The sequence below is a fragment of the Theropithecus gelada genome, chromosome 1, assembly GCF_003255815.1.
Source record: "Theropithecus gelada isolate Dixy chromosome 1, Tgel_1.0, whole genome shotgun sequence".
Lineage (NCBI taxonomy): Eukaryota > Metazoa > Chordata > Mammalia > Primates > Cercopithecidae > Theropithecus > Theropithecus gelada.
This window is the reverse complement of record NC_037668.1, coordinates 16,868,881-16,882,196: the sequence shown is the minus strand read 5'-3', so window position 1 is coordinate 16,882,196 and position 13,316 is coordinate 16,868,881. Positions and strand designations below refer to the sequence as shown.

At 49.2% G+C, this 13,316-nt stretch overlaps 1 protein-coding gene across 2 annotated transcripts in view; it reads right to left on the bottom strand.

Annotated features, from left to right (window-relative positions):
- Positions 1 to 13,316, bottom strand: part of CGN (cingulin) — a 29,970-nt gene that overhangs the window by 11,816 nt on the left and 4,838 nt on the right. For both annotated transcript variants that reach the window (XM_025365496.1, XM_025365488.1), the window contains exons 2-10: positions 8,816 to 9,702; positions 7,961 to 8,061; positions 7,744 to 7,813; positions 7,535 to 7,630; positions 4,289 to 4,416; positions 3,481 to 3,613; positions 2,953 to 3,165; positions 2,048 to 2,196; positions 727 to 859 (exon numbers count right to left, since the gene is read on the bottom strand). In XM_025365496.1, the coding sequence (XP_025221281.1) occupies positions 727 to 859; positions 2,048 to 2,196; positions 2,953 to 3,165; positions 3,481 to 3,613; positions 4,289 to 4,416; positions 7,535 to 7,630; positions 7,744 to 7,813; positions 7,961 to 8,061; positions 8,816 to 9,688 (1,896 nt within the window). In that variant the 5' untranslated portion in view covers positions 9,689 to 9,702. The remainder of the gene's footprint in view (positions 1 to 726; positions 860 to 2,047; positions 2,197 to 2,952; positions 3,166 to 3,480; positions 3,614 to 4,288; positions 4,417 to 7,534; positions 7,631 to 7,743; positions 7,814 to 7,960; positions 8,062 to 8,815; positions 9,703 to 13,316) is intronic.

The following is a 13,316-nucleotide window of genomic DNA, read 5'->3' as shown; positions in this document are numbered from 1 at the left end:
TGTGTGTGTGTGTGTGTGTGTGTGTGTAAAACCAAAATATGTGACACAATAAATACTGGCACAGCTCTGATTTCTTTTAAAAAGAAAATTAAAATATGAGTTCTGGTTCTAATTATTTGCTATTAGCTACTCCTGAAATTCAGAAAGTACCGTAATTAGGCTAAAGGGTTATATAATATGTAGTGAATCTTCAATACAAGACCATATACTCTGCTATTTTTCTTTTACTAATTAGTTTTGTTACATTAGTAACCAGGCCGTGCCAACACAAGCATTCCAGTCAATGTGATGATATTTCTCAATGTAAATTAATAAACTGAAATTCTAATGGTAAACATTTTTTCATAAATGTACTTAGAGACCCCTCCGAAAGACAAAGCAGCTTTTGCCATGCTGACCAAATTAGATTTCTGAGCCTGCAAAAGTCAGCCTGGAGTTTCACAAATCCACCTAAATGCTGCTACCCATGACATCTCTTGGGAGGCAGCCAACAGCTTCTGGCTATGCCCCAACCTGGGTTCTGAGAGCACTTTCCATTAGAAACCTCTATGCTCAATGAGGAGACTGGTGCTGCTGTGTTGGAAAGAGCTCAAGCTGAGCAGGCAGGATGAGGCCTGGAAACCAAGCACACAGGAGACAGCCCCACTAGCGTGGAGGCCCTCATGGAGAGGTCAGGCAGGTGTTCATCACCCCCACCTGCCATTCTGCCCCCCAATTCCCAAATACCTTCTTGAGCACCTCAACCTGGCGAGTATCTCCAGCACTAGCTCGGGCCTGTTCTAATTCCCTCTGCAAGACCTCTATCTTCTCTCCAAGCTCCTCTTCCATCTCCTCCTTCTCCATTCGCAGCTGCAGGAGTCTGAGCCGGACAAGGTGAAATAAAGGGGAAAGGGAACAGAGTAAGGCCACATGCCTGGGGGAGGTTAGCATGACAATAAAAGCCACCTCTCTGGAGGCCAACACACTGGGCACCCACTCTCAAGAGGAAGGAAGGTGAACATGGAAAGGAGCAGTTTGAGAAATGGGAGAGTAAGAACATACCATGGATAGAAAGGAAGTGGGCCAGGCATAGTGGCTCATGCCTGTAATCCCAGCACTTTGGAAGGCCAAGGCAGATGGATCACTTGAGCCCAGGAGTTCAGGACCAGCCTAGGCAACATAATGAAACCCTGTCTCTACAAAAAATAAAAAATTAGCTGGGTGTAGTGGTGCATGCCTATAGTCCCACCTATTCAGGAGGCTGAGGTGGGAGGATGGCTTGAACCTGGGAGGTGGAGGTCGCAGTGAGCCCCGACTGTGCCACTGCACTCCAGCCTGGGCAACAGAGCAAGACCCTGTCTCAAAAAAAAGAAGAAAGGGACTGGGTGCAGTGGCTCACACCTGTAATCCCAGAGTTTAGGGAGGCCGAGGTGGGCGGATCACGAAGTCAGGAGTTCAAGACCAGCCTGGCCAACATGGTGAAACCCCGTCTCTACTGAAAATACAAAAACTTCAGGCCTAGTGGCAGGCGCCTATAATCCCAGCAACTCAGGAGGCTGAGGCAGGAGAATCGCTTGAACCCAGGAGGCAGAGGTTGCAGTGAGCCGAGACCGCACCACTGCACTCCAGCCTAGGCAACAGAGTGTGACTCCATCTCAAAAAAGAAAAAAAAAAAAAAAAAGGCAAAAGGGGGCCAAGCGCAGTGGCTCACACCTGTAATTCCAGCACTTTGGGAGGCCAAGGTGGACAGATCCCCTGAGGTCAGGAGTTCAAGACTGCCCTGGCCATGGTGAAACCCCATCTCTACTAAAAATACAAAAATTAGCCGGGCGTAGTGGCATGAGCCTGTAATCCCAGCTACTTGGGAGGCTGAGGCAGGAGAATCACTTGAACCCAGGAGGCAGAGGTTGCAGTGAGCCAAGATCGTGCCATTGCACTCCAGCCTGGGCAACAAGAGCAAAACTCTGTCCCAAAAAAAAAATTAATTAAAATTAAAATTAAAAATTAAAAAAGAGAAAGGAAGTGGCATATGAATCATGGATATTTCTGAGAGGGACAATGTCCTTACTCCTGCTTGGTGGCTCTAAGATCCTCCTTATTCTTCTGGAACATACTCTGCCAATGCCCTGTCTCCTCTGAAGTCTCCTCCAGCTCCCTCTGCAGCCCTCGCACAAGGGCTGACATCTTCTGCCTCTCGGCCTCCAGCACTGCATGGTCCTAGAGAAGGGGAGAGTTGGACACCAGAAGGCTCAGAGGGAAGAGGTCACTTCAAATCAAAGTGTGAGTGTGTACAAGGAAAGGCTTAGACCCAGAGGGCACCATGCCAGCTGTACCCCCTGACACTCTTGTGGTACCTGGTACAATGCTAGCAGAGGTTCTCTCCTCAAGTCACAGTCCACCCCTCTATCATCTACAGGAAACCTCCCCAGTTATTTCCCCTTGGGATTTTTTATTTTTAGGGGGACAGAGTCTCGCTCTGTCGCCCAGGCTGAAGTGCAATGGCATGATCTCGGCTCACTGCAACCTCCGCCTCCTGGGTTCAAGCGATTCTCCTGCCTTAGCCTCCCAAGTAGCTAGGACTACAAGTACGCATCACTACACCCAGCTAAGTTTTTGTATTTTTGGTAGAGATGGGCTTTCTCCATGTTGTCCAGGCTGGTCTCTAACTTCCTGAGCTCAAGCAATCCACCCGCCTCGGCCTCCCAAAGTGCTGGGATTACAGGCGTGAGCTACCGCGCCCAGTCCCCCTTGGGACTTTTGTCACACAACCTCATGGTACTTCTGGCCTATACTCCCTCCCTCTGCCCTTACAGTTTTCCTCGCCAAGGTTTTCAGCAGATCTCACATGTGTCCTTTAGAGGGAGAGGGGGAGTTCCCAGTTGCAACCATGAAAAGTCCAAAAGTCCAAGATCCCAAGGCAGCTTTGTCCCCCAGCAGTGCCTTCCTCTCTCAGACCCTGCTCTTGTCACATGCCTGGGTTGCATCTTGCATGCTCCTGCGGAGCTGCTCTGTGTCTCGCTGGTACTGCTGCCGGACATGCTCCACCTCCTGGTCACGGGAGGCTACCTCCTCTTTCAGGGCCCCCTTCAGGGCTGTCAATTCCCGCTCCCGCAGCCTCAGCTGCTCCTCTACCCGCTGTTTCCCCTCCAAGACCTCTTCCAGAAGTTCCCGGGTCTCTAACAGGTCCTGGAGAAAGTAAAGGAAGAAGTACAGGTGTGACCACATTATAATCCATCTACTTATCAATTCACTGAGTCAAAAAATATTTATTGTGTTAGGCACAGTACCAGGTGCTCTAGTACCGGTACTAGAGCCCAGAATGATAGGTTTCCTTTATCCTAACTCTAGTCCCAACCCACCACTGAATCTGCCTGAAAGCACACTGAGTACCTGTAATCAGCCAACCACTCCTCATACTTTGGGGAAACCATGGATGAGCAGACTTGAGGATGCTCCAGCTGAGAAAAAGCAGATGCTGGGGCATATGACCCCAGACCCTACCTTCAGTAACACCTCCTTAGCAGGCTCAGGACCCTGGACCTGTTTCAGCTTGTTCTGCAGCTCCATCACCTGGGCCTCCAGCCCATGTCGTAAACCTTCACCCTGGTCCAAGAGGCGCTTCATGTTCTGGAGCCTAATAATAGATAACATTATTGCACACTATGTGTCAGGCAGTTTTCTAAACACATCATATATTTTAATTCATATTTATTAATGCATTTAAACTTCCTGCCTTCAAATCTCGATGAGGCCTCCCCTGATTTTTGCAACCTGCCCCCCTACAACCTGACCCTCCTGATCTGCCTCACCCTGTTGTATCTACTGCCTTCTCATGTGTTACAAATTTACTTGCATAATATGTTTGTTTACTGTCTGTTCCCTCTCAGTAGAAACTAAGCTTCTGGAGAGCGAGCCCTTCATCTATAGGGTTCACTGATGTGCCTTGGGAACCTAGATTAATGCCTGTCACAGCATTCTTGATGAAACATCTGCTGAATGGATGACTGAATCCTTACAGTGATCCTGTGAGGTAGGTACTATTATTAACTCTATTTTATAGTTTAAGAATCTGAGACAGAGGCAAACCCAGGTAGCTTAACTCAAAATCATTCACTACCACCATTATTGATAAAGAAGGTAGAGAGAAAGGCCCTATCCTGTCCTTAAACCAACACTGCTCCTTTCAGCTTCCGGAGATTTCCTTCTGTCTCCTTCAACCCTAGGGGCAAAGAGGGAGTGGCCTCTAAACCTGGCCTACGACCCCAAGCAGCCCCCCAGCAGCCCAAGGTGCGCCATCAGCTGCACTCACTCCTTGTTGCTCTGCTGGGCCTCCCCCTTCCTTCTCTCCAGCAGCTCCTGCAGTCGGCTGCACTCTTCTGTTTTCTCCTCCAGCTGCCGCTCCAGCCCAACTCGGGATGGCTCTAGCTTCTGCCGCCTCTGAAAAAGGGAATGAGAGTACAGCAGATGGAGGGTAGGGAAAGCCTCTCAGACTCAGAATAATGGGAATGTATGTCTAACACTCATTAGACACTTGCTGTACGATAGACACTGTACTTAGGACCTTATGTGTATTATCCACATTTAATCCTCAAAACTAGCCTTGGTACTTATGATGATGTAAAATACGTCCACAAATTATCTGACATTTCTTTCAAAAGATAAAGCCGGCTGGGTGCGGTGGCTCACGACTATAATCCCAACACTTTGGGAGGCCTAGGCTGGTCAATCACCTGAGGTTGGGAGTTTGAGATCAGCCTGACCAACATGGAGAAACCCCGTGTCTACTAAAAATACAAAATTAGCCGGGCGAGGTGGCACAGGCCTGTAATCCCAGCTACTCCGGAGGCTGAGGCAGGAGAATTGCTTGAACCTAGGAGGTCAAAGTTGCAGTGAGCCGAGATCACACCATTGCACTCCAGCCTGGGCAACAAGAGCAAAACTCCATCCCAAAAAAAACAAAACAAACAAAACAAAACAAAAAAAGATAAAGCCTAATTCTGTTTGCCTCAAGCACGGGCTTGACTTAGGGGCTTCCTTCTAACAAACAGTAAAAGGAGGACGTGATGAGTAAATTCTGAGGTTAGGTCATAAAAAGGCATTGCAGCTTTTCTCTTGGATCCCTCACTCTGGGAAAAAGTAGCTGTTATATTTTGAGGATACTCAAAAGCAGCTCTAGGAGGAAGGCCAAACAGCCAGGAACTGAGGTCAACAACCAACAGCCATTTGATTAAGCCAGGTTTTTCTGTTTTGCTTTGTTTTGTTTGTTTGTGGTGTTCTGTTTTGTTTTGTTTTTGGTGTTCTGTTTTGTTTTGTTTTGAGACGGAGTTTCGCTCTTGTTGCCCAGACTGGAGTGCAATGGCGAGATCTTGGCTCACCGCAACCTCCACCTCCTGGGTTCAAGTGATTCTCGTGCCTCAGCCTCCTAAGTAGCTGGGATTACAGACATGCGCCACCTTACCTGGCTAATTTTTGTATTATTAGAGTAGAGACAGGATTTCTCCATGTTGGTCAGGCTGGTCTCAAACTCCTGACCTCAGGTAACCCATCCACCTCGGCCTCCCAAAGTGCTTGCATTACAAGCATGAGTCACAGCGCCCAGCCTGTTTTTTTGTTTGTTTGTTTGTTTTTGAGATGGAGTCTCACTCCATTGCCCAAACTGGAGCGCAGCGGCACAATCTCAGCTCACTGCAACCTCTGCCTCCCAGGTTCAAACAATTCTCCCTGCCTCAGGCTCCCAAGTAGCAGGGATTATAGATGCCTGCCACCACGCCTGACTAATTTTTGTATTTTCAGTAGAGACAGGGCTTCACCATGTTGGCCAGGTTGGTCTTGAACTCCTGACCTCAGGTGATCCACCCACCTCGGCCTCCCAAAGGGCTGGGATTACGGGCGTGAGCCACTGCACCCAGCCAATTAAGCTGGTTTTGTTTGTTTGTTTCATTCATTTATATTTTTTTGAGACAGGGTCTTGCTCTGGCACCCAGGCTGGAGTGCAGCAGTGCAATCCTAGCTTAGTGCAGTGTTAACCTCCTGGGCTCAAGCAATCCTCCCACTTCAGCCTCCCAAGTAGCTGGAACTACAGGTGCATGCCATCACATTTGGTTAATTTTTTTTATTTTTTGTAGAGGCAGGGTCTCACTATGTTGCCCAGGCTGGTCTCAAACTCCTGGGCTCAAGTGGTCCTCCCACCTTGCCCCTCCAAAGTGCTGGGATTATAGGCGTTAGCCAACATGCCTGGCCCTGAGTAAGCCATTTTAGAAGCAGATCCTCCAATTTACTTCTTTTGGCCACAGCCAGAAGCTGGACTGGAACCTTATAACAGACTCAGAGCCACAATTACTCTGTTAAGCTGATCCCAGGTTCTTGGTCCTCAGACACTGGGAAATGCTTTTTTTTTTTTTTTTTTTTTTTTTGAGAAGGAGTTTCGCTCTTGTTGCTCAGGCTGGAGTGCAATGGCGCCATCTCGACTCACCACAACCTCTGCCTCCCGGGTTCAAGCAATTCTCCTGCCTCAGCCTCCCAAGTAGCTGGGATTACAGGCATGTGCCACCACGCCGGGCTAATTTTGTATTTTTAGTAGAGACAGGGTTTCTCCATGCTGGTCAGTCTGGTCTCAAATTCCCAATCTCAGGTGAACTGCCTGCCTCGGCCTCCCAGAGGATTACATGTGTAAGCCACCGCGCCCAGCCAGAAAACGTTTGTTTTAAGCTGCTGAGTTTTGGGTAATTTGTTACACAGCAATAGTTAATTAATATAGTACTATCATAATCCCCACTTTACAATTTAGTAAACAGAGGCTTAGAACATTTAAAGAACTTGCCCAAGGTTAGGTACACAACCAAAAAGTAACAGAACCAGGATTTGAACCCAGTTAGTTTGGCTCCACAGCTAACCACTTAATCATTAGACTACAGGGCTTTCCAAGAGACAAGGGAAGTTACAATCCAGCATTTATTGAGCACCAACTACACACAAACCAATATTTTGAAAGGCAGAAGACATGTTTTTAAAAAGGGTACACTGGCTTTAGAATAAGACTGACCTGGATTTTTTCATTCCTCTCTGCAACTTACTACCATAGGCAACTTACTTAGCCTCTCTGATCGTCAGTTTTCTCATCAGAAAAGGGTCCAGAATAGGTATTCATAGGGTAACTATAATGATTACAGTACCCAGGACAGTACATACTACCAAAATTATACTCAATAAATGATAGCTACTACCACTGCCATTATGATGATGAAAAAAAAAATTGAGGCACAGAGAATGTAAGTAATTTTCTTAAGTTTTATACAGCTAGTAAGGGGCAGAGCCAGGATGGGAACTACCAAAGGGAGTGGAATGGAAGGTAGGAAGATTCCTAATGTGCTCTGCCTCCCTAACCCCCAGAGAACCCAGAAGTCCTTGCTGGAATTAGTACACACTCTTGTCTCTTGTCTCATAGGGCACAAACATGCTTGTTCCATTGCTTGGAAGAGTCAGCTCAGCCCATCCCCAGGCCAAGGCGTTTTCCCCGTTTTCCTTCTTGTCTCCAGCACCTCTAACCTTTCCTCACCTTCACCTCTTCATCCAGCTTTCGTTGTAGCTCCTCCACTTTTCGGGTAAGCTCGCCCTGCCCTGCCACAGCCTTAGTAGAACCAGAAGAAATCATCTGCCAGAGATATGGAGGGTTGGGGGGAAAGGGAGTGAGTCCAAGTCTGGATCCCCTGAGGCCCTCAAAGCCCTAACCTTGACCCTTGGTCCCATCCAGAGAAGGCCACTCACCACCAGAGGCTGCATCTTCTCCAGCACCAAACTAACCTTCCTCCTCACAGAGGTTTCACTTTCTGAGCTTCTAGAGTATAAAAGGATAGAAGCAAGGGTTAGGGGAGGAAAGAGGTAACAGAGATCAGGAAAGGGTAAAATCAGGGAAGATGGGGAACAAAGCTAGAAGAAAAAGAAGGAGGAGTATGCCTCTGTTGCTGGGGGGGCCCCCACTCACCCCTCCCTCAGGATGCCATAGATGGTGGCCTTCATATGGTCTACACTGCCTGGTGGGGCCGCCTCCTGCTGATCTCGAAGGAGGTCTGGAGTTGACTTCAACTGTTTAAAAAAAAAGAAAGAAAGAAAGAAATAGGAAGATTAGGCCAGAAGCACGCGTGGGGTTCAGATGGAGGAGAAGTAGCAGTCTCAGGTCAAGCCCCTTCAAGCGTGATGAACAATCCTGAAGTGTGGCAAGGAAGACACGGTGCGGAGGCCTGAGCAACAGGCCAGGGAGGGGCCAACACAGGATGCACCTCTGCACTACTGCTGTAAACCAGATTTTCCTCAACAAACATCTCAACCAGCTGCGAACTGTGCCACAAGTGATTTGTCACTAATGGTAGTTAACATGTTAGAGTTTATAAATAATTTACTCTTAAAATGGACTTAAGTTTCTCTCAAAGTAAAGTCACTCCCTCACTTACTTACATTCCTGAGTAGGAGAGAAAGTTGTGGAATTTTGGCAAGAGCACCAAGGAAACTGCTCTTATCCTCCAAGCCTGCCTTACGTATTCTGCAGACCTAGCAAATGGTGACTGAGGCATAGTTAATGGTTGTGGCAATGACAACTAGGTACAAACTTGTGAATAGTGATTTTATAGCTTGCTCCATTTTCTTTAGAATTTTACCCATGGAAATGTCCTGTGCATGCGAATATCACCTATTTTGTGGACAGATACGGTGGAGAACAAAAGGTAGAGAGTTTCTGCCTAGGCTATTTGAACTAGCAAGGAGGCTCACGGCTGGTGGGTAAAAGCTGATGAGAAGGGACAAGGGGCTGACATTTGGAAGCCAGGGAGGGGCTGGGTCTGACCTGCAGCATGGTGGGGTCCTGTGCTCTCCCCCGTGGCTCCTCAAAACTCTGAAGGACCCAGTCCTGAGTCTGACGGGAACGGCTAAAGCCACTGGGAGGACTCGGGCTCTGGCTCTGGGATGGCTGCTTCGAACTGCCCACATGGTTGTCATATTTTGTGCTAGGGGTCCAGTGGTTGGTGGACTGGCGCTCCCGTTCCTCAAGGGTGTCCCGTGGGAGGCGGCTGTCCAGGCTCTTGCTCCGTTTGCGCTGTTCAGGGGGTAGCATTCGTGTTCGGCGGCCGGTCCGGCCCCGGGACTGGCCTCCAAGTTGACTGTCAAACTTGTTGATGAGTGAGTCCACTGAAGACAGGGGAGCAGTGTCAATGGTGCTACCCGGGGAAGCCACTTTCGGGGCTAGCTCCAACATGCTGGTGCTTCTGTTACTAGGATCCATTGGGCCAGGGCCTGCCAGCGAGGCCTGGGACTGGGAACGGAGTAGCTTTCCATTCCAGTAGGCCCCAGGCTCCTCATCAGATGTGCTGCTCTGAGAGGGGGCAGGAAATCCCTTGACTTGAGAGTAGGGGTTCTCAGGGAGTTCAAAATCTGAGCCCAGAGCTCCTGAGGCCTCTTGGTCATTGGCCCCCTTGATTTGGACCCCAAAGGAGTCACCACCTTTCTCCCCACTGTTGAGCACCACAAAGGGCTGCCCAGCGATGCCCTGCACACGCACAGCAACCCCATAGGTACTGGCTCTTGCATCCTTAGCTGGGCGTCGTCCACCGCGACGTAGAGTGCCCATCTCTGCACCACTCACTGGCTCTGTGATGAAGCGAATCTGGACTCCATGGTCTACAGGGCCGCGGGGCTCAGCCATGTTGGGTGCCTGCTCCATAAATAGGAGGAGTCCTAGGTGAAGAAATGAGTTTAGGCTGAGAGACTTAACTAGAAACTATGAAACTTCTACCTGGGGGCTGACTTCCCTGTCAGTTCCTATAGATAAACCACTGATTCTCAGACTAACAGAAGGCCCCTGGAGAGCCTTTTAACCTACAGGTTGCTAGACCTAACCTCCAGAGCTGCTAATTCAGTAGGTCTGGGTTAGGCCTTGAGAATTTGCATTTCTAACCAAGTACCCCAGGTGACACTGATGCTACTGGTCCAGATACCACACTTTGAGACTCACTAACCTAAAATAATCCATTTCCTCTGATACAGCCCTGGGGAGCCAGGTTTTGTTAAAAGTTTAAAGATTTTGCTTGATGGCCAGGAGCAGTGGCTCATGCCTGTAATCCCATCACTTTGGAAGGCCAAGGCTGGTGGACTGCTTGAGCTCAGGAGTTCAAGATCAGTCCGGGCAACATGGTGAAACCCCGTCTCTACAAAAAATACAAAAATAAGCTGAGCCTGGTGGCGTACACCTATAATCCCAGCTACTTGGGAGGCTGAGGTGGGAGGATCACTTGAGCTTGGGAGAGGCTGCAGTGAGCAGTGATTATGCCACTGTTCTCCAGCCTGGACAGAGTGAGACCCTGTCTCAAAAAAAAAAAAAAAAAAAAGATTGCTTATCTTCATACATACACATAATACCACCATGTGGCCAGGAGCAGTGGCTCACGCCTGTAATCCCAGCACTTTAGGAGGCTGAGGCAGGTGGATCATCTGAGGTCAGGAGTTCAAGACCACCCTGACCAACATGGTGAAACCCTGTCTCTACTAATAATACAAAAACTTAGCCAGGTGTAGTGGCGCATGCCTGTAATCCCAGCTACTCGGGAGGCTGAAGCAGAAGAATCTCTTGGGCCGGGCGCAGTGGCTCAAGCCTGTAATCCCAGCACTTTGGGAGGCCGAGACGGGTGGATCATGAGGTCAGGAGATCGAGACCATCCTGGCTAACACAGTGAAACCCCGTCTCTACTAAAAAATACAAAAAAACTAGCCGGGCGAGGTGGCGGGTGCCTGTAGTCCCAGCTACTTGGGAGACTGAGGCAGGAGAATGGCCTAAACCCGGGAGGCAGAGCTTGCAGTGAGCTGAGATCCAGCCACTGCACTCCAGCCTGGGCGACAGAGCCAGACTCCATCTCAAAACAAAACAAAACAAACAAAAAAAAAGAATCGCTTGAACCCAGGAGGTGGAGGTTGCAGTGAGCCAAGACTGTGCCACTGCACTCCAGCTTGGGTGACAAAAGCAAAACTCTATCTCCAAAATAAAAAAAAAAAACCACCGTGTGCCTTCCTCCCTGCCTCCCTCTGAGGGAAGGCAGAACCCACACCCTGCTCAACAGATACTGCCATCTCACTGGAGAAAAAGGGACCTTCTGTCCCAGAGCTCGTTTAAAATATAGAAGACCTCAAAGTATATCATCCCACTTCCGCAAAGAAACTTAGAAACACTGATAGCAGTGATGCCTTTGAGGTGGAGGAACTGAGGACTAGGAACAGGGATGGGACAGTTTCTATTCTCGGGAAGAGCAGAAAGGAGTAGACATTCTACTGTATATCTCTTTGTCCCTTTTGAATTTGGAACCATGTAGATGTATTATCTATTCAAGAAAAAGTTGTGGTTTTTTTGAGACGGAGTTTTGCTCTTGTTGCCCAGGCTGAAGTGTAATGGCATGATCTTGGCTCACTGCAACCTCTGCCTCCCGGGTTCAAGCGATTCTCCTGCCTCAGTCTCCCAAGTAGCTGGGATTACAGGCACCCACCATCATGCCTGGCTAATTTTTGTATTTTTAGTACAGATGGGGTTTCACCATGTTGGCCAAGCTGGTCTCAAACTCCTGACCTCAGGTGATCCGCCCACCTCAGCCTCCCAAAGTGCTGGGATTATAGGCATGAGCCACTGCACCCAGCCAAAAAGATTTAAATGTGGTTTAAAAACTGTACCACTCGGCCAGGCATGGTGGCTCATGCCTGTAATCCCAGCACTTATGGAGCCCAAGGTGGGTGGATCACCTGAGGTCAGGAGTTTGAGACCAGCCTGACCAACATGGTGAAATCCTGTCTCTACTAAAAATACAAAATCAGCCGGGCGTGGTGGCGGGTGCCTATAATCCCAGCTGCTTGGGAGGCCGAGGCAGGAGAATCACTTGAACCCGGGAGACGGAGTTTACAGTGACCCAAGATCACGTCATTGCACTCCAGTCTGGGTGACAAGAGTGAAACTCTCTCTCAAAAAGAAAAGTGCCATTTCAAGGGGCCCCAAGTCAGGTAAACTTGTCTCAGCTGAGAGCCAGAGCCAACACCATCCATAGGCCAGCTTCCCAGGCCCACATCGCTAAAGCTCAGAGTCAGCAAATGGAATGTATTCCAGGTATGCTCTGGCTCCAGGAACTTGGGGGAGAGATTGTCTTCCAAGCAAATAAAAAAATTCAGCTTCCCCACCCCTTCTGCTAGTCTCCACCAGAGCCTAGCACCAAACTGGAGGAGGAGCCTCTAACGTGCCAGACAGAAACACAAACATACCCAACTCAACCTCCCCGTGGAGTTCTGGGCCAAGGAAACTTGGCAAGGCCCCTTTCAGGGACTGTAAAGTGCTAGCAAGCCAGGAAACGAGGGTGAGATGAGAAGGGAGGGGAAGGGATGGGAGAGGCAGAGCTACAGGTGACAAAGGGCTTGGTAGGGAAGGTCTCCTATCTGAAGAAGGGCATTCTTAGAATTCCCAGCAATTTTTAAGAGAAAGGAACAGGGAGAGATGAGCCCTTTATTAGGAATGATTCTTCATCTTTTTGGCCCTGGGACTCCATGAGAAAATGATGAAAACAAGGCACCCTCCCCGAGGAGACAGCACACACAAACTTTCATCACCCCATCTTAAAAGGCTTGTGGCCGGGCGCGGTGGCTCAAGCCTGTAATCCCAGCACTTTGGGAGGCTGAGACGGGCGGATCACAAGGTCAGGAGATCGAGACCATCCTGGCTAACACGGTGAAACCCCGTCTCTACTAAAAAATACAAAAAAAACTAGCCGGGCGAGGTGGCGGGCGCCTGTGGTCCCAGCTACTCCGGAGGCTGAGGCAGGAGAATGGCGTAAACCCGGGAGGCGGAGCTTGCAGTGAGCTGAGATCCGGCCACTGCACTCCAGCCTGGGCGACAGAGCCAGACTCAGTCTCAAAAAAAAAAAAAAAAAGGCTTGTGAAGGCAGACAAGTAAAGTAGTTCTCCAAACCACTCATCCAGTAGAAAATGCACCGGACTAGAGTCAGGATCTGGTTTGGAATCCTGTCTCTGCTCTTTACCTGGTGTATGCAACCTCAGGCAAATCACAACTTTTCTGGTATGGTGGTTCACACCTGTAATCCCAGCACTTTGGGAGGCCGAGACGGGCGGATCACGAGGTTAGGAGATCGAGACCATCCTGGCTAACACGGTGAAACCCCGTCTCTACTAAAAAATACAAAAACTTAGCTGGGTGAGGTGGCGGGCGCCTGTAGTCCCAGCTACTTGGGAGGCTGAGGCAGGAGAATGGCGTAAACCCAGGAGGTGGAGCTTGCAGTGAGCTGAGATCCGGCCACTGCACTCCAGCC